We start from the raw sequence: 21,490 nt of genomic DNA on the forward strand, positions 1-21,490 counted from the left end.
TAGCGTGGCGTTCCTCCGTGGCCCCTTGTGCTTCCTCTCTTTTCTTGTTCCGCTTCTGTGCCCTTCCATGAATCTTTCTTGGAGTCCTGGGTACCCTGCAGAATATTCCCCGTTTCTAAAGTCATCTTCCCCCTCCTACATTTCCTTCCTGAATTCAAGCTGTTTCCGCTCCTGGTTTTTGCCCATTTCTGTCTTTAGTTTTTGAATTTCCGATCCAAGATGATTTTCACAAAAGTCTTCGAATGCTGTTGGGAGCCATTCTCGCCGTCTTCTTCAGCTTCGAAATTACCTACCCAGGGAGGCTGGGAGTCCCCTGGTTAAACTCCCTGGTCTGTAGTATGCAGGGCCAAGGTCTGGTTTTGTTAAGAATTCACTCCCTTTGGGGCGCCTGGGTGGCTCAGTTGGTTAAGCCACTGCCTTTGGCTCAGGTCATGATCCTGGAGTCCCGGGATCGAGTCCCGCATTGGGCTCCCTGCTTGGCAGTGAGTCTGCTTCTCCCTCTGACCCTCCCCCCTCTCATGTGCTTTCTCTCTCTCATTCTCTCTCTCTCAAATAAATAAAATCTTAAAAAAAAAAAAAAAAAAGAATTCACTCCCTTTGCTTCTGGCCACATCACTCAAAGACCCCTTACAGGGGCACTAGTCCCACCAGGGGGGCTCCCCCCCAACATGACCTCACCTAACCCTCATCACCTCCAAAGACCCTGTCCCTAACACCGTCCCACCCCACTGGGGTTAGGTTGTCAGCGTATGAACGTTGGGGGAACACGTGCAGTCCGCAGCATCCACCAGGGAGATCTCTTTTCCTCTGTGCTGCATTCAAGGCAACTGGTGAGGCTGTCCCGGGGCTCCCCACTTTGTCAGGTGCACTGGAGACCCAAGCATCCAGCTGCAGCTGCCCACCTCCCCATTTCTCCTGGAGAACAAGCCACTTCGTTAGGGTTTCTAATGTGTTTGTGTGAAGCCAGGCCCAAGGGGACCTGTCCCTTACCTGTCCTTCGCTCTCATCTTGACTAGGTTAACAGCAGTGTCTCCAGACCCCAAACACAACCAAGCCCCGCTCCAACACCGACCAGAGTTCTCGGTTCTCTTGTTCTGACCGTCCATGTCTCTTGAGCAAGGGGTCACCCCCTGAGCCTGCCCCTCCCAGGGACATAAGCATCTGTGCTGCCATTGCTGCTTCAGTCAAGCCTCTTGGAAACACCGGACACCACACTCAGGAGTGCTTTCATTTTCCTTTATTTTTTTAAAAAAGCCCCTAAACTCTATGGCTTCCAGGAAGCATCAGAGAAACCGAAGTGCCATTTCTGTACACCGTGTAAAGCAAGACCTAGACACACACACCGCTGCCAGGCCTTCCCCGGCTGCTCCACCCTGAGGCAGCGTGGGCCCTCCGGGGGGGGGCCCAGGAGGACCACACTCCCACCAGGGCTGCCCGGCCCTGGACGCACCTGCAGGGCTGGGACAGGGCTTTAAGGCGCTTGTCTCCTGCTGGTCCGCCGGCGGCGTGGAGCACAGACACGAGAAGCCCACGCACACCCGGGCACAGACCGCGGCCCGAGTGCCAAGCAGGAGGCCGCCCCCGGGGCTCCGGGACCCTGGACACAGCTCCACGAACAGGTGTGGCAGGAAACCCTGCGGGGCTGTGCCCGCCGGCCCAGGCTTTGGTGCAGCATTTTGGTTTGGGGGGCCTCCCCCACCCTGTCTTCCCCCATGGCGCAGGGAGGCCCAGGGCAGGCTCGCCCCGGCAGCAACGCCCACAGCACCCCCTCGAGAAAACGGCCTTTGGATCGAGGGAGACAAGCTGGACTTTATGAGACTAACGGGACGGGCGGCCGACTACTCACTTCAGCAGGCGGGCGGGAGGGGCGCAGGGCAGGGTGGCCACTGTTTCTCTTCTCCTTGTTTGAAATAGTTAATGCTCTTGGAGGGGAGGACCAGACACGGGTGTAGAAATTTCACAAAGTCTCACGTGGAGGAAGTGACCCCGCGTGGGGGGCGGGCAGCCGCGGCTGGCCCTACAGTCTGTCCTGGCTGTGGGCCACGTGGCCGGGGCCAGGCTCGCCGGGGTGGCTGCGGCAGGAGGGTCATCACTTGTGACGCTGCACTGCTTTTCTCTTCCTTCTCTTGAAAAAGCAGCAGCACCTGCACAGGGTGGGCGAGGGAACACGGACATGGGGCCGGTGGTGGGGAGGGGGCCCACGGTGTCCCCACGCCCGGCTGCTGCCCGGGGCCTTACTTGGTGTCATCGGCCACCTCCACCTCCGCGGGCGCCGTGATGGGAGCATTGGAGTGCCCGGCAGTGGGGTCATCCGCGTTCAGCTCCCCGTTGGTGGAGTTCAGCGCCTGGGTTGGGGAGGCAGCAGGGGGGTCAGGTGGGCCCTGCCCCACCGCCCCCATGGTTGGGGTCCTTGGCCCAGCCCCTCACCTGGTTTTTGCTGTGTAGCTGGGCTTTGTCCCGAGGCTGAGGCTGCGAGGGCAGGTCGGAGTGGACCGTGCCGATGGGCGTCGGCTGCAGGGGGCAGGACGCAGCGCTGAGGCCGGGCAGCCTACTCCCACCCACCACACACCTGGGGTCCCATGGGCATGGAGCACCAAGGCTCCTGGCCCCACATCCTGGGGCCTCACCCACTGCAGGAACCAGGGCTCTAGCGGTCCGGGGACCCCCACGTACCAGGGGCTTCCCCGCCCAGTCGTACTCATAGTCGAACACGAAGCCGCTGCGGTCGAAGAGGTCGGTAAAGAGCTTGCGCAGGTAGTCGTAGTCCGGCTTCTCGAAGAAGTCCAAGCGCCGCACGTAGCGCAGGTAGGTGGCCATCTCCTCTGTGGAGAGCCAGCAGGGCCGCACGAGTCAATGGGGCCCGGGGGCGGGGGGTCAGTGGGGCCCGGGGCCGTAGGGCTGGGGCGCCCCTCACCTGGGAAGCTCTCGCAGAGCACCTCAATGGGCGTGGCCCGCTTGGTGTCCCCGATCTTCTGGTAGCGTTCCTTGAGCGTGTCGGCCTGTGGAGAGAGCGGTCAGCCGACACCAACCCACAGGCCCCCCCCGCCCGCACCCCCGGCCCCGCGCCCACCTTGAGCCCCTGCCAGGGCAGACTGCCACGCAGGAAGTACATGAACATGTGGCCCAGCGCCTCCAGGTCGTCGCGGCGGCTCTGCTCTGCGGGGGGAGAGCAGGTCAGCGCGGCCCGCGCGCCCCCCCGCCCGGCCCGCGCGCGGCTCACCCTTGCCCAGGTGCGTGTTGATGCTCATGTAGCGCGCTGTGCCCGTCAGGCTCTTGTGCTCCCGGTAGGGGATGTGCTTCTTGGTCTCGGGGTCGATGTACTCCTTGGCCAGGCCGAAGTCGATGATGTGGATGGCGTGCTGCCGCTTGGTGCCCGGCCGCCCCACCAGGAAGTTCTCGGGCTTCACGTCGCGGTAGATGAGGCTCTTGGTGTGCACGTACTCCATGCGCGTGATCTGTGGTGGGCAGGGGGGCTCAGGGCTGTCCCCTCGGCCCGCCCGCCCCTCCCCTGCCCCCTGCCCCTCCCCAGCACCCCCAGCCGTACCAGCTGGATGGCGATCATGAGCACCGTCTTGAGCGTGAACGTGCGGTCACACAGGTCAAACAGGTCCTCCAGGCTAGGCCCCAGCAGCTCCAGCACCATGGCATTGTACTTCCCACATGGGCCGAAGTAGTAGACCTGAGGGATGCCCTCTGCAGGGGCGACACAGACTTGTGTGGGACCTGGTGGCACCCTCGCGGCCCCCACTGCGCCCCCACTGCGCGGGGCCCAGGTACCTGCGGCGCTGAGCTGCTTGTAGAAACGGTACTCCAGGTGCAGTTGAGGCGCCCGGGACTTGATGGGCTCCTGGGAAGGACAGGTGGACACGTGGTCAGGGGACCCACTGTGCGTGCACCCCACCCCCCAGGAGACCCACCGGGCCAGTCTGAGCTCAGGACCCCTGAGGCCCCACTGGGCGGTGGGAGGGAAGGCCTGAACTCACCAGTTTAATAGCTACGTATTCATTTGTATAGAGATTCTTCCCTGTGGGAGAGAGGTGCGTCAGCGCGGCAGGGCCCCCAGCACGGGGGAGACCCCACCTGACCCACGCCTCCAGGGCCACCTCCTGTTCCCTAGCAGACCCCCTTGAGCCCGGCCATGTCCTGTGAGTGACAAGAATGCCTACAAAGCCCCCTGCCCCGCCGCAGGTGGCCCCCATCTGCCCCACACCCTCATCCTCCAGCCCCCCTGCAGCCAGCCCTGCTGCCCCCCCACCCAGGCCCGCCCAGTCAAGGAGGCTGCTCCCAACTCCTCTCTAGGGGATCCTTCCCGCCAGTACACCAACTCGTGCCAATTTCTCCCATCTAAAAAAGAGAGAAAACAGACCCACGGTGACCCCGAGGCCCCTCTTCAGCTCCCACAGCGCAGCAGCAGAGGCTGGTGTTCCCCTCCGCCTACGTCATCTGGCCTGCAGCAGCCCCTCCTGGCTCCCCGGGACACCCCCCGCCCCTTCTCACCGGTAACTCTATACTCCAGCACCTGCTCTGCCTCTACCTAGTAGCAGCCCCAGAGCAGTCCACAGCCCCTGCCCCTGGCTCATCTCCTCCTGTCTGACCCACCAGCAGACCCCGACCCCGCAGAGCACGGCCCCCTGGCAAGAAGCCACATGGAGAGGCCTGTCCAGGTCCTGTCTTGCGATGACTCACCCAAGGCGCTCCACACCGGCCATCAGCGTGGGGAGCTCCCTTGTGGTGCAGAAAGGGAACAGGCCTCAGGGCCCTGCCCCTTGCCGGAACCCGTGGCCCACTGAGACACTGCTCAGTGGCACCTGGTGGGCAGAGAGCCCCTGGCTGGCTTCCCAGGGCACCAGAGCTCACCACACCTGGGGCCAGGAATCTGTGTGCCTCACAGGGAAGAGCAAGCCGGGGCAGGGTCTTCCCAGGCCCATCGCTGACCAGCAGGACCTCCAGGAACCCACACAGAAAGAGCCCACACGCCCAACCTCAGAGAACTGAAAACACACGAGTTCCGGAACCTGCCGCAGCCCAGACTTCACCTGCTAGAGCCCCACAGACGGGACTTATGGTGAGACGGCCCCAGCCCTGTGGCTCAGGGCTTCTGAGAAGGGTCTCCGTGCCCTGTGTGTGGACACCCAGCACCCACGTGGCTTTGCGGTCCGGTGACCTGCTGCGTAACAGAGGGCTGCCCTAGCCCCTCAAGCCCAAGCGCTTGCCCCTGCCCCCCAACCCTCTGGGGGTTACCGGGCACAGCAGCGTGGACAGCTGTGTCCCCGTCTCCAGTAGAGATCCTGGCCCATGGCCTCGGCCTGGCCTCACGGGACCCCAAGGGCCATGAACGTGGCTCCACATGGGGCACCTGGTCCTCCAAGATGCCACACGGTCTGCCCCCCTGGCCTCAAGCAGGATCCACTGTGGGAAGAGGCCTCAGCTTACTCTCCCCACCGCCAACGCGGCGGCGGAGACCCCGCTGCGTACCCCCCCCCCCCCCAGGCGGAGGCCGGGGCTCCCCGCGCCTGTGAGCCCCTCCCCCCAGTCACCACCCCATCCCGGGCGCGCTCCCAGCTGTCTGTGTGGGGGCAGCGCCGGCGGGGGCGGGGGCGGGGCGACTGCGGCACGGCCTCCGCCCTCCCGGGGCCTTGGTTCCCAGGGGCGGCGGCTCGAGAGCCAGCGGGTCAGCTTCCCCGGCACGCCGCGTGCCGAGGGGTCCCCGCAGGCCTGCGGGAGAACCTGGGGGGCACAGCTGAACTCCAGCCGCCCGGCCGCCACGCGCAAGCGAATTTCCCTGAGGTTTTCGTTCTCGGCGGGAGCGCGTGCACGTCCTGCTACGGATTCACTCGTTCCACGGGCACTTGGCAGGGTTGGGCGTGCTGACCCAGGCAGTGTGTTTACATTTTCCTTCCCCAGCTGTTGCTCGAACAAAACATTCACTTCCGACTGCACCCTGAGCGACTGCCCAGGCGGCTGCGCACCCACGACCCCACGACGGTGCTGTCCGGGAGGAGCCCGGCTCGCCTCTCCCGCAGCCTGCGTTCTCTCCGCCCCCATCTCTTGCCGCGGCCTGGGAGGGGCGGGCAGAGGGCCCCCGCCTTCCCGCAGACCTCCGTTCACTTGCGCAGACAACTCAGCTAAGAGGCTCTTCACGGACGCTCAGCAGCAGGGCAGGAAAGCTCTCCTGAAGCCCTGCTTCCTGGGCTTTGATGAAAAACAGGTTTTGCCTCTTAGGTTTTTCCTTCACATCTTACGATGTAAGTTTCAAACATAAAAAAATGGAAAACCCCTGCGGGGAAGACCCACATCCTCACCCCCTAGATGACAGCAGCAGAAACCACCTGCTCTTCGTTCCACTGTCTCTGTGCACCTGTCACCCACTCATCTCCCTTATTTATTCTCTAAAGATTTTATTCATTTATTTAATTGACAAGGAGAGGGAGAGAGAGAGACAGCGAGAGAGGGAACACAAGCAGGGGGAGCGGGAGAGGGAGAAGCAGGCTTCCCGCCGAGCAGGGAGCCCGACGCGGGGCTCGATCCCAGGACCCCGGGACCACGACCTGAGCCGAAGGCAGACGCCTCACCGACGGAGCCCCCCAGGTGCCCCTCATCTCCCTTATTTTTAACAAAATCAGAGCATTTCAAAGCAGCAGACATCAGTACCCTCCATATCCTACCAATGAAGAGCACGGACTAGGTTCAGTAGGACCCGCGGCTGAGGGGAGACACTGACCCGTGAAGTGCACACACGTGAAGCGCCCCCTGCGATGAGCACGTCGCCAGCAGAGTCCGGGCCCGGCCCCACCTTCACGGCCCGAGACGCATCCACCGAGGGGCACCGGCCCGCACAGAATCCGGCCTGGCCCCCTCCGTCCCGGCTCCTTCCACACGGCGCGGCGCACGGGAGGTTTGTCCATACTGCAGCCAGCCCGCCGCCAGCCCGGTGTTCTTACGAGCTACGCGGAGGTGTTAGGATGCGGACTTCCTCCCGGCTCGCGGGCCCGCTCCGCCAAGTCTGCCGCTTGTGCTGCAAACATGGAGTGTGACTCACGTGGCTGCCCTCCCTCGTGGCCGATGAGGCAGTGTGCCTTCTGAGCTCCCTGGCGATTCATCGGTCTGCTTTTGTGAAGTCTCTCTTCACATCTCTTGCCTGTTTTTAGTGTTTTTTTTTAAAGTCATCTCTACAGCTGACATGGGGCTCAAACTCTCAGCCCGAGATCAAGAGTCACACGGTCCTCCAATGGAGCCGGCCGCCCGCCCCTCTCGTGCCCGTTTTTAATTGGAGTGTCTTTTTATTACTGAGCTGTCCTTCCACGGGCGCAAACACCAGGGCTTTGTCACATGGTGCTCTCTGAGCACTGCCCATCTGTGGCTTGCCTGTCCACGCTCCTAACAAGGTTTTCTCATAAATACATGGGTGTTTTTTTTTAAGGTTTATTTATTTCACAGAGAGAGAGAGAGCGCGCACGCGTGCGTGTGAGTGGGGGAAGGGGCCGGAGAGAATCTCCAGCAGACTCCCCGCGGAGCATAGAGCCCCACGTGGGGCTCGATCCCACGACCCATGAGGTCACGACCTGAGCCGAAACCAAGAGTCGGACACTCAACCAACTGAGCCACCCAGGCGCCCCTCATAAAAGATGTTTTAAACTCTGATGATTCTAACTGATCCTTTATGGTAACTGATAACTTTATTGTGTCTTGTTGAAGAAACTCTGACGTTCTGACTGCCCGTGGGAGTTGTGGGAGAGCCAGAGTCCTTGAAGGCCAGCGTGAGTTGAGGAAGAGCCGAAGTCCTTGAAGGCAAGCATGGGTTGAGGGAGAGCCGAAGTCCCTGAAGGCCAGCGTGAGCTGAAGGGAGCCCGTGTACTCATGCCCACATGTGTCTGAAGCCAGGTGCGCAGACAGCTGGAGGAGTTCAGGTGCTTGGGGCTCCGAGGGCCTCACCAACGTCAGCAGTCTCACCTCCCAAGGGGCTATGAGCAGAAGGAAGATCCTGGGGGCCACACAAGGCTGGAGCTGCAGCCATCCAGACTCGGAGGCCTTCCTGAACTCCCCCGACCCTTGGCTGAGAACCCAGGATGCCCTTGCGTGAGACAGACGTGACTCCAGCTCTTGAGTCAGGTCAGCTCTCAGCTGCCCACCAGACGCCGACGACGTCAAGATGAGCCTCCAAGACAAAGCGTAACGCAGACATTCCACACGTGGCACCCACAATTTCCAACAGATAATAAGACAGTACTAGACGTGTGCAAAAGGAGGCAAACGAGACAGCAGCAAGAAAAAACAGTCAAAGGTGCCAAAGATTTAGCATTTTTTTTTAAAGATTTTATTTATTTATTTGACAGAGAGAGAGATAGCGAGAGCAGTAACACAAGCAGGAGGAATGGGAGAGGGAGAAGCAGGCTTCTTGCCGAGCAGGGAGCCGGATGTGGGACTCGATCCCAGGACCGTAGGGTCATGACCTGAGCCGAAGGCAGATGCTTAACGACCGAGCCACCCAGGCGCCCAAGATTTAGCATCACAAGGACGTGTGAGGATTTAAAGGGCAAGATGGGGAAAATAAATAAACCTCAAGGGAGAAACAGGGGAATCCAGTGAAGTGAGAAATACTGTGTATGAAATGAAAAAATTGACCTGAATGGCTTCAACAATAGACCAGACAAAGCAGAGAAAAAGAAGGGCGAACTTATAAAAGAGTAAAAACTAACCAGACTGAAGCAAAGAAGAAAAAAAAGGCTAAAAGAAAACTCAAAAGAAGCTGGAGGGACCTGCAGAAAAGCATCAAACGCTTGACCTATGTGTAATCGGAGTCTGAGGATGCAAAAGACACGAAGACGAAGGCAGGGAAAGATTTGAAGAAACAATGACTAAAGTTCTTCCAATTTAATGAAAAAGTATTACACAGATCTATGAAGCTTAATCAATCCCAAGCAGGATAAACACAAAGAAATCCCCCTTAAACAATGAGGAATCAAAACCTGAAACCAAAGATAAAAGGAAAACCTTCAAATCGCCAGGAAAAAAGACACACGATGCACAGGAGAACATGAATCATCGGGAAATGCAAATGAAAACCCCTTGACACCCCCGAGCATGCTCTAAACAGAAAAATCTGACGACCCCAAATGCTGATGGGGACATGGGACATGCAGGACCCTCGGATGCTGCCCACAGGAGTTTAGAAAGGTTACCATCACTGTGGAGATCAGTCTGGCAAGACCTGCAGAGGGACGCTCAGGACAGTTTTATTCACAATGGTAAAAATGTCCCTGAGCAGGAGAACAGATGAAGAAAACGGGGCGCAGACATACAGATGGACGACCAGCTACCTACACACGCAACACTGGGGACACTCAAAATCACGCTGAGCAAAAGCCAGGCAGAAAACACCACATACCTCAATTTTAAAACTGTTTTAAACCCAAGGCTGCTGTACCCCACGGCCCCACCGCACACTCTCATTTGTCTATGCAGGGCCGTACCATGTAGGCTGCTGATCCTGACACCCCAAGGACAGGCCCCCGTAGCCCCCAGGCTGCAGGTCAGGCCTCAGCCTGTGTGCGCGTCCTGGTTTGTGTGCGCATGTGTGTGCAAAAACGCACATCCTAACAGGGCAGCGGGAGGGGGTGAAGGCGGCTCCGTCTGGGGTCAGCTGCGGAACCAGCTACTAGGCGGCCGGGGCCGTGCCAGGACGGCTGGACACGGCTGCACTGCGCTCTCGCCCGCGAGTCTGGCAGTGTTGCAGACAGACAGACGGACACATCCGCTGTTCAAGCCCAGCACCTGCCCTGCATGCCCCCCTCAACCGGCACACGGAAACCGGACCCCAGCCCTTGACAGTCGGCCGGCTCAGAAGGCCCAAGCCCAGGGCTTCCTGAAGCCACAGACAGGCAGTGAGACTCCACGGCCCAAGCCCAGTCCTGCAGCCTCCGGAGCGGCCGTGGTGTGGCTCTGGCTCAGGACGGCATCTCAACCCAGGCTCTCAGGGCCGCTGGTTGGGGCCCAAGCAGTGACACCCGCCACTGGGCAGGGCTCAGGCTTTGCCTGCGGTTCCTGACAGCTAAGTGCTCAGCAGGAGCTAAGCTCGCATTTCACCTTGCAAACGCACCTGGGCGCACCAACTAGAAACTTCCACGTGGGTCCCCCCTGTATGGGGGGGACACACAGATCCCCCACAAAACTGTCCCTCAAAAACACAGGGTGAGGCTAGGGGTCCACCCCTCTGGCAAAGCCTCCCCCTTGGGGAGCAGAATCTCACACTTACCTGAACTCCCAGTCCCAACCATCTGGAAGTCATCTGGGAGTGGTGGCCACAGCCCCATCGGGCGGCCTCCCCCTCCCCGTGCCCCGGAATATAAGCAAGGGGCTCACCTAGCCGGAGCTCCCCGAAGTTGCCACAGCCTATCTTCTTCCCGACCCGGAAGTTGGGTCCCACCATCAGGACCCCTGAGCTGGTCCCCGAGCTCCGGACGCCATGGCTGGTCCGGCCGCCGGCCTTGGACATTCTCCGACCCTCCTCCGACTCCCCTTTCCCTCCTTTCTTGTCAAAATCCATAAGTTTGTGGTACCCTGGCCTCTCCACGGTGACTCAGCTGCCGTGCAAATCCCGGGTCTGTGCAGACCTGAGGCTGCGGCCGGCTCTTCGGGGCTAGTACACCATGGTGGCCCGGTGGCTCCCGGCTAGTGAGACGTCGGCGCTTGCCAGGGCCCGGTGCTGGTGCTCATCTCGGTGGCCTCGGGGTCACATGCAGGGGGACGACACATTCTGTTGACAGGTCCCGCCACCTCAAATCTCGTGGTTCCCGGCTGGCAAAGAAACAGAGACACGGGTCAGGAGGCCACGCGTGTCCACGACGCAGCCCTAGCCTGGCAGGGGGACCCGAGGGCAGCACCATGAGAGGCTCGGGCCGCCAAGCGCACGCTGAAAGATCTACGAAGGTGCGAGCGCGAGCCACGCCTTCCTGGGGCCCGGACAGAGGGGTGCAGTGACCCCAGCCCCCTGTGAGTGCCACATGTCAAGCTGGTGTGAGACGTGCTGCCGAGTGACCCACACCCCGTGACTCAGGGACAGCCCCACTGGCAGAAGTCGGGGCTGGTCGTGTGACCGAGGCCCTAGAACCCCGAGGCCAGCTGCGGAGCCCCCGGTCTGGGTGCAGAGAGGGCTGGGAGCCGCCTCACCCACAGCCCCTTCCCCAGGCCGAGGGGCTGCTGCTCAGCACAGGGAAGACGACACGGCAGAGCAGAAAGTGCCCGGGGCTGGGAGACAGGCCCTCGCCACTGACCTCCAAGGCCTCTGGCCTGCCCCACCGGCCCCCACTGCACCTCACCCTGTGCGGTCAGGTGATGCCAAGGTCCCCGGACCTAATTCCAGGACCTTTGACCTATGGTCAGGTGGGGCTTGCCGTGACCCTGGCAAGGCTTCACTTGGTCAGCAGTTGCTGAGGGAAGTCAGGCGGGCTCCCAGGCTGAGAGAGCCAGCGAGCTGGGCACAGGCTGTGCATGCCCCCGGGGTGGGACCAGCCTTGGCCCCTCAGGGACGGAGCAGGGGCCATGGAGGGCTTGTAGAAGGAAGGGCAGGCACTGCGCAGCCCCCAGGACGCAGGGAGGAAGGGCCAGCCACCCAAGCTGGGTGTGGTGAGGGGCAGGTACCCACAGAAACAACCCCGGGCCAGCCCTTGGCCCTGGCCAGCCGCCTCCAGCCCACCCTGCGTCCCCAGGCCCACCCCCATCCCCGCAGGTTCTGGGCGCCGGCCGGCCAGCCAGACCAGGCCTCTCAGCCACACCTCCTCCTCCAACCCCCACCAACTGCTCACACCAAAGCCAAAGGATCTCCTCAAAAAGAAACCACCAACATGCTCCTGTAAGCGCCCCCGACCAAACACGTCCTCCTCTAAAATCTGAGTGTGGGGCGCCTGGGTGGCTCAGTCGCTTGACGGATGACTCTGGATTTCAGCTCAGGTCGTGATCTCAGGGCTGCGGGATCGAGCCCCACGTCGGTCTCCGTGCTGGACCGACGTGGGGCTGGGTGTGGAGCCTGCTTGAGATTCTCTCTCTCCCTCTGCCCCTCCCCTCCCTCCTCCCTTTCTTAAAATTAATTAATTAGATTAGGTCTGAGTGTGCGCCAGGGTCCGGGGGAAGGGGCTCTGCTTGTGCACACAGCTGTCAGGCCCAGAGCGGCCACGACCCAGCTCACGCGTGTCCCTGCTCACCGTGGATCGGGGAAGGCGGGCTCCTTAACACCAAGACGAGACACGGAGTCTGAGGCGCCTGAGCGGGGCTGGCTGCACGTGGGAGCACGCTGAGGTTAGACTGCTCCCCCACCAGCCCTGCAGCCGATGTGCCAGGGAGGCAGGGATGGTGTCTCCTCCCCAGGATGCCCCTCCACTGACCAGGCCAGGACCAAGAGTCCTGGGAACAGCTGGCCCAGAGCAGGCGGGGGCCCCGCGGAGGGGATCCCCAGTCCACGTGCTCAGGGAGAGGCGATGGCCCGGGGTGTGGTGCTCACACCCCCCCTCCCGTGCTCTCACACCCGTGTGCACGCCCACACCACGCACAAAGGGGTGCTGCTCCGGAAGCCCGGGCGGGGCCTGGCTCAGTACCCTGCTCCGCCACAGAAGAACCTCAGGCTTGGGGTCAGGAAGGAGCAAGGCCCCGCCTGCTTTGGGGACCATCGCTCTGGTGGGCACTAGGGGTAGAGTGAGTGAGTGAGGTGTGCTGGACCTGTCAGTCAGGAACGGGGGCCACACACAAAGAAGGGGGTTTGCAGGGATTCCCAACTTCCCCGCTCCATCAGTTGTACCCCACACACCCCTGGGCAGGGCCTAGAATATGCAAGGGGGATGGGGTCTTGGGGACAGGGGCTGGGCTGCCCCGGGAGGGAACATGTCCATCTGAGATAGACGGAGCCGGCCCCCTTCCCGTCGCGCACACCTGGAAATACCCCAAGAGCCCCTCTGAGCACCTGGGGCTCCACCTGAAGGTGAATCTACACAGACCATAATCTCAAGTTTACTATTAAAGACAAAGCCGTCCACAGGCCCCAGCCTTCCTCCTGGGCTTGAGCCAGACCCTGCTCCCTGGACACACCGTGGGGGCGTTGGAACCATACAAGAAAAGCCAGAGAGCACTTCTCTCCTCGCAAGGGTGGGGATGGCATCTTTTGTTTCTAGGTCCCCGCTTCATCGTTAGTCCTATTACGGAGATACGATTCACATACCATACGTTTCACCCTCTAAAAGTGTACAATTCAGTGGCCTTTAATAGTTATCCAACCATTACCATGATCTAATTGCAGAACATCCCATCGCCCCAAAAGGCACCCCACTCCATCAGCCGTCACCCCTCCCCAGCCCCCACCCCCACTAGCCCCCTTCCCGTCCACGGATGAGTCCGTTCTGTGCGTGTCACCCACGTGGACTCACACCCCGCGTGGCCTTCCGTGTCCGGGTCCCTCCCTGAGCGTCCCCGCCCCCCCGAGCCCCCTTCCCGTCCGTGGATGAGCCTGTTCTGGACGTGTCACCCACATGACTCACACCCCGCGTGGCCTTCCGTGTCCGGGTCCCTCCCTGAGCGTCCCCGTCCCCATCAGCTGTCACTCCCCAGCCCCGGCCCCAGGAGCACCCTTCCCGTCCACGGATGAGCCTGTTCTGGACATGTCACCCACGTGGACTCGCACCCCGTGTGGCCTTCCATGTCCGGGTCCCTCCCTGAGCGTCGTGGACTCGGGGTCCGTCCCCAGGGCCGCGCGTGTGGGCCGAGGGACGTGCCGTGCGTGGGGGACTGTGCGTGTCCATCTTTGGGCACTGAGAAGCGAGCGTCGGTGGACGTGTGCTTCCGTTCCTCTGGGTGCGCAGCTGGCCGTGCACGTGCTGGCTCGGATGGAAATTCTACCGTAGCCGTCTGAGGAGCTGCTGGGCTGCTCTCCGAGTGGCCACACCGTTTTCTGGAAGCCCACACACCGCGTACGAGGGTGCAAGCGCTCCCTGGGCTCCAGCCCGTGCTGCCGTCCCTGCGACGGTGCTTCTGGTCTGCATTTCCCCGAACGCCTGCTTTCTTTCTAGACACAAGTCTCCTCCCCCGACCGAGACAAAGGAAACCAGACTCACTTCCTCGAGAGTGACGGTGGCTGAAGCAGGAGTCATGAGAAAGGAACGGAGGAGGGGACAGCGGGCAGCTGCCTTTGGAAGAGCCCCCACTGCCTGCAGGAACCTTCCCGTACCAGGAACGGAGCCCACGCGCAGGGCAGGCACCCGGACGCACAGCCTGGTCTGGACCCGCCCAGAGGGCCGGATGGAGCAGAAACGAGCAAGACGCCGGCACTCCGAGGTGGTCGTCAGCCAGGGCAGGATTTTTGCAAAAAACACCTGGTTCTTTACTTGGTAAAATCTTAAGGGCAGAACACTAAAGCCACACACAGCCTCTTAGCGACCGGGTAGACTCGGCACACACAGCAACCCACATGCCCTTCGCACACCTGTCGCATGCTCCCTGCTCCTTTGAAGGTCTCCTGGATTCCACACCAAGGGGGCACCGGAACCTACCTACTGTCCCATTAACAGACACTTAGATTTTCTTTCCAGTCGGAAAGTAATCAAGAACACGAGCTTCGGCACACCCATGCACACACGCATGGACACTCGAAACACAAAGGCCCAGAGTCCTTCAGATGTAAAATCCACAGGAATTTCAAAGATCACGAGCAGACACTCTGTGTGGGACACAGAACATTCTCGCATCTCGTGACCTCCACTATCTTGATGGAGCGTGAACTCAAGGGGCGAAGGGGCCCCCCACCAAAGGCAGTGCGGCGGAAGCCAGCGACAGGACATGCTCAGAGCCTTCGGCTCAGAGGACGCGCCCCCAGCGGGGAGGGCTGGGACGTCTCCACGCAGACCAGGCCAGGACGACCCATAAAGGCAGAGATCTGGTCTTTGTCCCAGGGTGTGGCACAGAGCTCCTCGAACCCGGGGCACTTCCCAAGGGACAAGAGCGGCTCTGCTCTGCACCAGAGAGCACGCTGGGTCCGGTCCCCAGGAAGACAAAGCCGGGAGCGGAGCTGGGGAGGCCGGGGTACAGAACGCCAGGACACAAGGGAGGGGGCTCCGCTCCCTGCTGAACCACCGGTACCGCTCTGCCCCGAGGCCCACGGGAGGAGCCCCTCTGGGGTCCTCACGCCTCAGGACCTCAGCCCCTATCCCTCCTGGGAGGTCCCTCCTCGGCCATCAGCACAGGGCCGTCCCTAGCAGCCCCCACCCCGGACGGGCATCTCTACCTGGCCTCGTGACCTGGGTGCAAACCCCTCCTGGGCCTGCAGAGCTACCCTTGAGGACCAGAAAGCCAGGGAGACCGCCGTGTCTGGGGGTGGTTCTTAGGGTCCCCTCTGAGAGACCCATATTCTCCCCCCAGGTAGCTCCCTGTGATGGCGGGGTCTGGGGTCTGACAGCACTCTCCTCCCTGGACACCTTGTTGCTGCTGCCTTCGAGAATCCTAACCATGGTGGCAGCATGCCTGGGGCCTGCGGACACTCTCCATACACCCTTCGCTCCCTCTCCAAACCCTCTGCCAGCGCTTACAGGGGAGGACTCCATCGGCTGTCCCACTCCGAACAGGCTCCCTCTGCGAGAGCCTCCCCAGCAGCCCCTGGTGGCCTCCCCGTCCAGAAGGGGCCTCCAACGGCTCCAGGGGGCCGCAGAGACAAGGCACCTGGGCACATCACTGGAAGGACGCTCGTGTACACACTGCCCCCCCCTCAGGCCCCTGGACCCACAGGTCCCTCAACACACCACCAGTGACCCATTCCTGCAGCTCACCCAAGCCCCACGCCGGCCCCCAGCTGGTCGACACCAGCCCCCGGCAGTCCCCTTACGACAGGGCAGGTCCCCACATGGGCCACCGCCTGTAGGGCACAGCGGGCACCATGGCGGCAGGCGGGAAGCTCTTCACGCTGACGCCTTCCCAGGAAAGCCCACCGGCTATTCACCCCCACAAAAAGAGCCGCCAGCCCCCAACCCAGCAGGCAGCACGGACCTGCAAATGTTCTGGAAGGCGGCCAAGCTCAGGATGCCCTGGGAAGCCACCCCACCCAGCGCGGGCCACACAGGCGCCTTCTGGGTCTGTCTTGGGACATTCTGAAAGCCAGGTGGGAGCCAGGGGACAAGCAAGAGTGAGTCACATGCCAGCCTGTGGGAAGCAAGGACAGGGCCAGGGTCAGAGCCTAATAACGCTCCTCCAGGATCCAGGATCCAGGATCGGGCAGGTGCGCAGCCTGGCGCACCTGGGTGAAGCCGGGTAACCCAAGATCTGAGGGCAGCGGAAGTGTCTGCTGTTAGCCCTGGCTTAGGCCCAGGCGCCATAGCTAAAAATAATTATCCTGGGGGAAGGGGCCTCCCGTCCCTCACTCAGGCCTAAAATAAACCCAGTCTCCACCCAAGCAACATGGCCCCCAGTTCCTGACACAGGGCAGGCCCCCAGGGGAAAGGGCTCTGCTCAGGTCCCCGTGGCCCCTGACCCAGCGGGGGGAGCCCCGGCCTGCCCCTGCCCCCACCACGAGGACCACGGACCAGTGCCCAGGCAGCCCCCGGGTCCACACTGCACAGGTCCTGTAGAGACCGCTCCGGGTCAGGGCTATGCTCCTCTGCGAGCACCCACCTCAGGTGAGTTACCTGCCGTGGTTTTTTGGGGGTCCTCCATCTTGTCAGGGCCAGGGGCCAGCTCCCCTGTGGAGGCCCCAAGAACCCCCTTCTCTGACCGTCTCCACTCAGTGATGTCACAGTCCCTGGCTGACATCACCAGCGCAGCCCCAGCCCAGAGCCAGGGCAAGTCTGGGAGCAGATGCGGACAGGCAGCCCCCCTTCAGGGAGGGGGGGTCCTCCGAGGCTGCCCGGCCCCAGGGCACATGGTGGACCCAGTCCTGGGTGCCGACTCACAAGTACCCACCTCACGTGGGATCCAGGCTGTGCCCCCCAGGGCGTCTCTGGACACGCACATCCCTCCCAAGCCGGACACACCTCTGTCTCACGGGGGCTTGATGACCTGCAGGCGAGGCCTCCTCCCCAGGATTCACCTGGGCCAGGGTCACAAGTACCCCCTGTGCCACATCCTGGCATCGACACAGCACTCCCCACGAGTGACCTGGACCCCGGAGACACGGCCAAGCTTGCGGTCACAGCCGAGAAGCCCGAAGTCACCTGCAAAGTCGTGTTATGACAGAGAAAGAGGTGGCCCCCAAGCGACAGGCACGGGAGCCTGCCCAACTGGCGCCCCGTGATGAGGCCAGTGTTGACGTGTGTTAAGCAAAACAGGTCATAAATCAGGCAGTTACAGATGAAGGACTCCAACCCCAAATAAGCCGGGGAGAGGAGAGAGCACACGCCCACCCCGTGGGGGCTGCCAAGTAACCAGTGGGGATGAAACCGGGGAGAAGCATCACTGGCAGGCGCCACAAACAGGGGCCGCTTCTCAGTGAGCAGGAGGGAGAGGTCCTGGTCCGGGGTGAGCGTAAGCTCGGCGGCCCAGAAGGCACAGGGAGACAGCGCGGGGCTCCCGCCGAAGTCCTGGCCGGGCCGCGCTGCGAGGACACGACAGGCGAGGGAAGGCGGACCGGAGGCACCGTGGCTCGGAGAGGGAGGCGGGCACGGCTGACGGGTCCCCAGACAGGCCGCCAGAGCCTGCTCTTGAGCGGTTCGGGCCCGGCAGACGCTGACAGAGCTGTGCAAACACGGCCCAGGTCAGCAGGCCCTGAGAGCACAGGAATTCAGAGGACGTGCCTTTTGCAACCTCTGGACAGACCCGCGTTTTCTCACAGCAAACCAGATTATGAGAGAGGCAAGGTCCCGATGACAAGCCCCACAGCGGAGGCCACGCAACGGGCAGCAAGTGGAGAATCCTAAGAGGGCGACGCCCAGACCTGGGCACCAGTGTCCCGGGTGGGCACCTCCTGTCTATGAACAGGCAGCAGGAGAAGACACCTGAGATCTGTTTTAAAACGCTGCCTCGGAGAAGCTGGGCAGGCCAGAGATCCGGGTAAGCTGCTGGTGGCCATGGGGCTTCGTGCTCCATCTGGGTGCGTTTGAAAATCGCTGTGATAAAGAGTTGAAGGGAAACAGGAGGGGTCTGGGCAGACGAGCAGGGAGCCCTCACGTCCTGCCCCGGGAGACGGGTGACGCCTGGGGGGCCTTCCCTGATGGTGGGGGGTCCGAGCGCAGACCCTCTGCCGGACGGCTCGCACGAGACCCTGGACCCGCCCCCCCACGCCCCGTGTGTGACCCACATGGGACCAGCCAGCCAGCCCGGAAGATGAATGTGCGGAAATGGGCTTGGGCAAATGAGGTGGGTGCCGGGGGCTCCGCGGACGCCTGGGGCGGCACGGTCCAGCGCTGGCCTCTCCTCCGACCCCCCACAGCCACCCAGAAAAGCCCTCACCCATACCCTTCCACAGAGCTAACTACCTGTCAAGGGGGCAGGGGGTCCCAGCCCCACGTGATGGTCCCCGGGGACCCCTCATCCTGGCAGGCTGGCTGGCCCAGTGTGACCACGATGATGACGCACGGCAGCAGTCCCTGGTGCGGGCGGTTGAGTCCCCTAAACGGCACATCCTAAGCCCCAGAATGGGACCCTATTTGCAAATTAGGGTAGGCCTTCTCCTCAGACAAGTGTCCTCGTGAGGAGAGGACAAAGATGTCCAGGAAGGGCAGGCCACAGATGCTGCCACAGCCAAGGGACAGCCAGGATGGTCGGCAACACCAGAATCTGAAGGGCAGGAAGGACCCTTCCTGAAGCCTGCAGGGGGAGTGCGGCCCCACCACACCCTGATCCCGGGCTTCTGGGCTCCAGAACAGTGTGCAGCCCTGGCCAGCACGCCCGGCCAGGACACAGGGCCAGCGTCCGCAGGGAGGAGCCGTGTGGGCAGCGGGGACCCCGATGGGACGAACGCAGCCTGGGGACGTCCTGCGGGACCCCCGGCCAGCCCTCCTCCGACCGCCCAGGGCATCCACACAAGAACAGGGGACCCAGGGGACCAGCCTGGAGGGGCCGAAGCAGAGCGACAGCCGAAATCCCGTGGTGTCGGGATGGGGTCCCGGGACAGAGCGAGGGTCTCTGGTGAGCAACGAGGTGGCAGTGTCTGCTCGTCAGCACTGACAAAAGCACCACGCTGATGTGACAGGGGGACAGAGGGCCTGGGCGTGGGGCCCGGGGGACCTCTGTGCCGCGCGGTAACTCGGCACACAGAACTGCTCCAAAATCAAGGGGTTTTAAAAAAAACCCAAACCGGGACGCCTGAGTGGCTGAGTTGTTGAGCGTCTGCCTTCGGCTCAGGTCATGGTCCCAGGGTCCTGGGATCGAGCCCCGCATCGGGCTCCCTGCTCCGCGGGAAGCCTGCTTCTCCCTCTCCCTCTCCCCCTGCTTGTGTTCCCTCTCTCGCTGGTCTCTCTTTGTCAAATGAATAAATGAAGTCTTTAGAAAATAATAAAAAATAAAAAGGCACAGTGGGGTGCCTGGGTGGCTCAGTCGTTAAGCGTCTGCCTTCGGCTCGGGTCATGGTCCCAGGGTCCTGGGATCGAGCCCCGCATCAGGCTCTCTGCTCGGCGGGGAGTCTGCTTCTCCCTTTGTCCCTCCATGAGCACGCCACTCGTTCCTGTGCACATACACTCTCTCTGAAATAAACAAATAAAAATAAAATCTTAAAAATAAAAAATAAAAAGGCACAGTGAGGGGTGCCTGGGTGGCTCAGTCAGTGAAGCATCTGACTCTTGGTTTCAGGTCAGGTCGTGATCTCAATCATGAGATCAAGCCCCACGTAGGGCTCTGCACTCAGCGCAGAGTCTGCTTGCAGTTCTCTCCGTCTGTCTGTCCCTCCCACTTGTGTGCATACACCTGCTCTCTCTAAAATAAATCTTTAAAAATAAATACATAAGAAGGCAGAGTGAGTGGGGTTCGGAGAGACGAGTGCAGATCGAAGTCAGACCTGCACGCCGGCCCACTGTCAAAGCCACACATCCTGTCCCCGGACCTGGCTTCTGTGAGACGCTGCCTGTAAGTACTTCCGAGGAGTCAAGTGGGGCGTGCCCACAGGAAGTGAAAGATGCAGAAACCGACAGGCCGGGTGGGAGAGGCGTGAGGGCTGATCTGCTACTGTGTGAGAGCTCAGCGGCCCCAACCTGCGAGCCTCAACCCCCCTCAGTGGCCCTGGGCGAGGGTGTCCCCCACTGCAGCCACCCAGGACGGGCCCAGCCCACAGGGCCTGGGGACCCTGAGCTCATACAGCACCCCAGGCGCTCACCAAACCCAGTCAGGGCGCACACAGGGCTCACACACCGGGAGGCTCACAGGAGCCGACTCCCGAGGCCCTCGGGAGGCTGCCAGCCCCCCCGAGGCCCAGGTGGCAGTAGGGACCAGTTAAAGACCTGGAGAAACCCCGGAGCTACCCAGCCCTTGCCTCTGGCCACACATGGCAGTGCAGCCCCCAACTTTGGTCCCCAAGTTCAGCCCCGGGATGGAACAGCCCCGGTGCCCAGAAGGCTACGTCAGAATTCATATGCAGCGCTGCTGAAGATCCAGATTCCCAGTGCACCCCGAGGCGCTGATGCAGGGCGCTGGAGTGGGGCCTGGGAGCCCTCACTTAATCCTGAAGGTTCTACTCCAAACTCTGCAGGCCCGCCAGCCACCCACCCCAACCCCAAACAGCCCTGGCACCAGCATCCAGATACAGCAGATAGAAGGGCAACGTACTCAGTTAACAATGAACCTCAGACAAGCAACGAATCAGAGTATGAGGACGTCCCCCTCAGCAAGCAACAGGCTGTCTGACACTAAGGTCCTCGGGCACAGCAGAACTGACAAACCTCCCAGGAAGACTCACTGCTCACAGGGTCACTAGTGTTGTCTACTCAATTCTGTGTTTTTTTTAAAGATTTTATTTATCTGACAGAGAGAAACACAGCGAGAGAGGGGCGAGAGAGGAAACAGAAGCAGGAGGAGTGGGAGAGGGAGAAGCAGGCTTCCCGCCGAGCACGGAGCCCGATGTGGGGCTCGAACCCAGGACCCTGGGACCATGACCTGAGCTGAAGGCAGACGCCCAACAACTGAGCCACCCAGGTGCCCAATTCTGTGTTACTTCTTAAAATCAAGCATTTCCAATGAAAATTTAGCTTCCAAATAGCGATGAGCCACGAGTGTCAAATGCACACCCAAACGTGAAAGAAAGAACGTCTCAACCACCACCTCTTACACCAATTACGTGTTTAAACGATCCCAGATACAGAGTTAAACAATGAATCTCACCTGTTGCTTTTTTGCCAAAGCCGCCGGTGTGCTGTCAGCCACCCATGTGGTCCGAGTCCCGTTTCCACCGGGGGCTGGAGCTCCTGTGCCTCAGAAACCCTTGTCACCCCCCAGAAGCCGAGGCCCAGGGGGTGAGCAGCACCTGGCAGAGCCTGGGCGAGGGCCGCCAGGTGCACTGGGACCCGCTGAGCTGGGCCCCCACGTCTGCAAGGACAGTGGAGTG

At 61.5% G+C, this 21,490-nt stretch overlaps 1 protein-coding gene across 3 annotated transcripts; it reads right to left on the bottom strand.

Moving 5' to 3' along the window:
* Positions 1–1,228: 1,228 nt before the first annotated feature.
* Positions 1,229–10,790, bottom strand: CSNK1G2 (casein kinase 1 gamma 2). 3 transcript variants are annotated; one of them, XM_021705603.2, is made up of 11 exons: positions 10,360–10,790; positions 3,984–4,024; positions 3,778–3,847; positions 3,545–3,693; positions 3,221–3,455; positions 3,071–3,156; positions 2,915–2,999; positions 2,674–2,822; positions 2,428–2,511; positions 2,239–2,345; positions 1,229–2,144 (listed from the first exon to the last, which is right to left on the bottom strand). In XM_021705603.2, the coding sequence occupies exons 1-11, from the start codon at positions 10,541–10,543 to the stop codon at positions 2,090–2,092; spliced, it is 1,245 nt and encodes a 414-aa protein (XP_021561278.1). In that variant the 5' UTR covers positions 10,544–10,790; the 3' UTR covers positions 1,229–2,089. The 3 variants fall into 3 exon arrangements, with proteins under 3 accessions (XP_021561278.1, XP_021561279.1, XP_021561277.1); XM_021705604.2 differs by lacking the exon at positions 2,428–2,511; XM_021705602.2 differs by having other exon boundaries at positions 3,545–3,847.
* Positions 10,791–21,490: the final 10,700 nt, after the last annotated feature.

Source organism: Neomonachus schauinslandi, chromosome 1, assembly GCF_002201575.2.
Source record: "Neomonachus schauinslandi chromosome 1, ASM220157v2, whole genome shotgun sequence".
Classification (NCBI taxonomy): Eukaryota; Metazoa; Chordata; class Mammalia; order Carnivora; family Phocidae; genus Neomonachus; species Neomonachus schauinslandi.

Coding starts and splice junctions, on each gene's coding strand:
- CSNK1G2 (XM_021705602.2), bottom strand. CDS start 10,543: ATGGATTTTGACAAGAAAGGAGGGAAAGGGGAGTCGGAGGAGGGTCGG. Junction 2,512..2,673: donor ACTGGGCGGGGAAGCCCCTG/GTACGTGGGGGT, acceptor TGCCCCCTGCAG/CCGACGCCCATCGGCACGGT. Junction 2,145..2,238: donor GAGGTGGCCGATGACACCAA/GTAAGGCCCCGG, acceptor CACCCTGTGCAG/GTGCTGCTGCTTTTTCAAGA.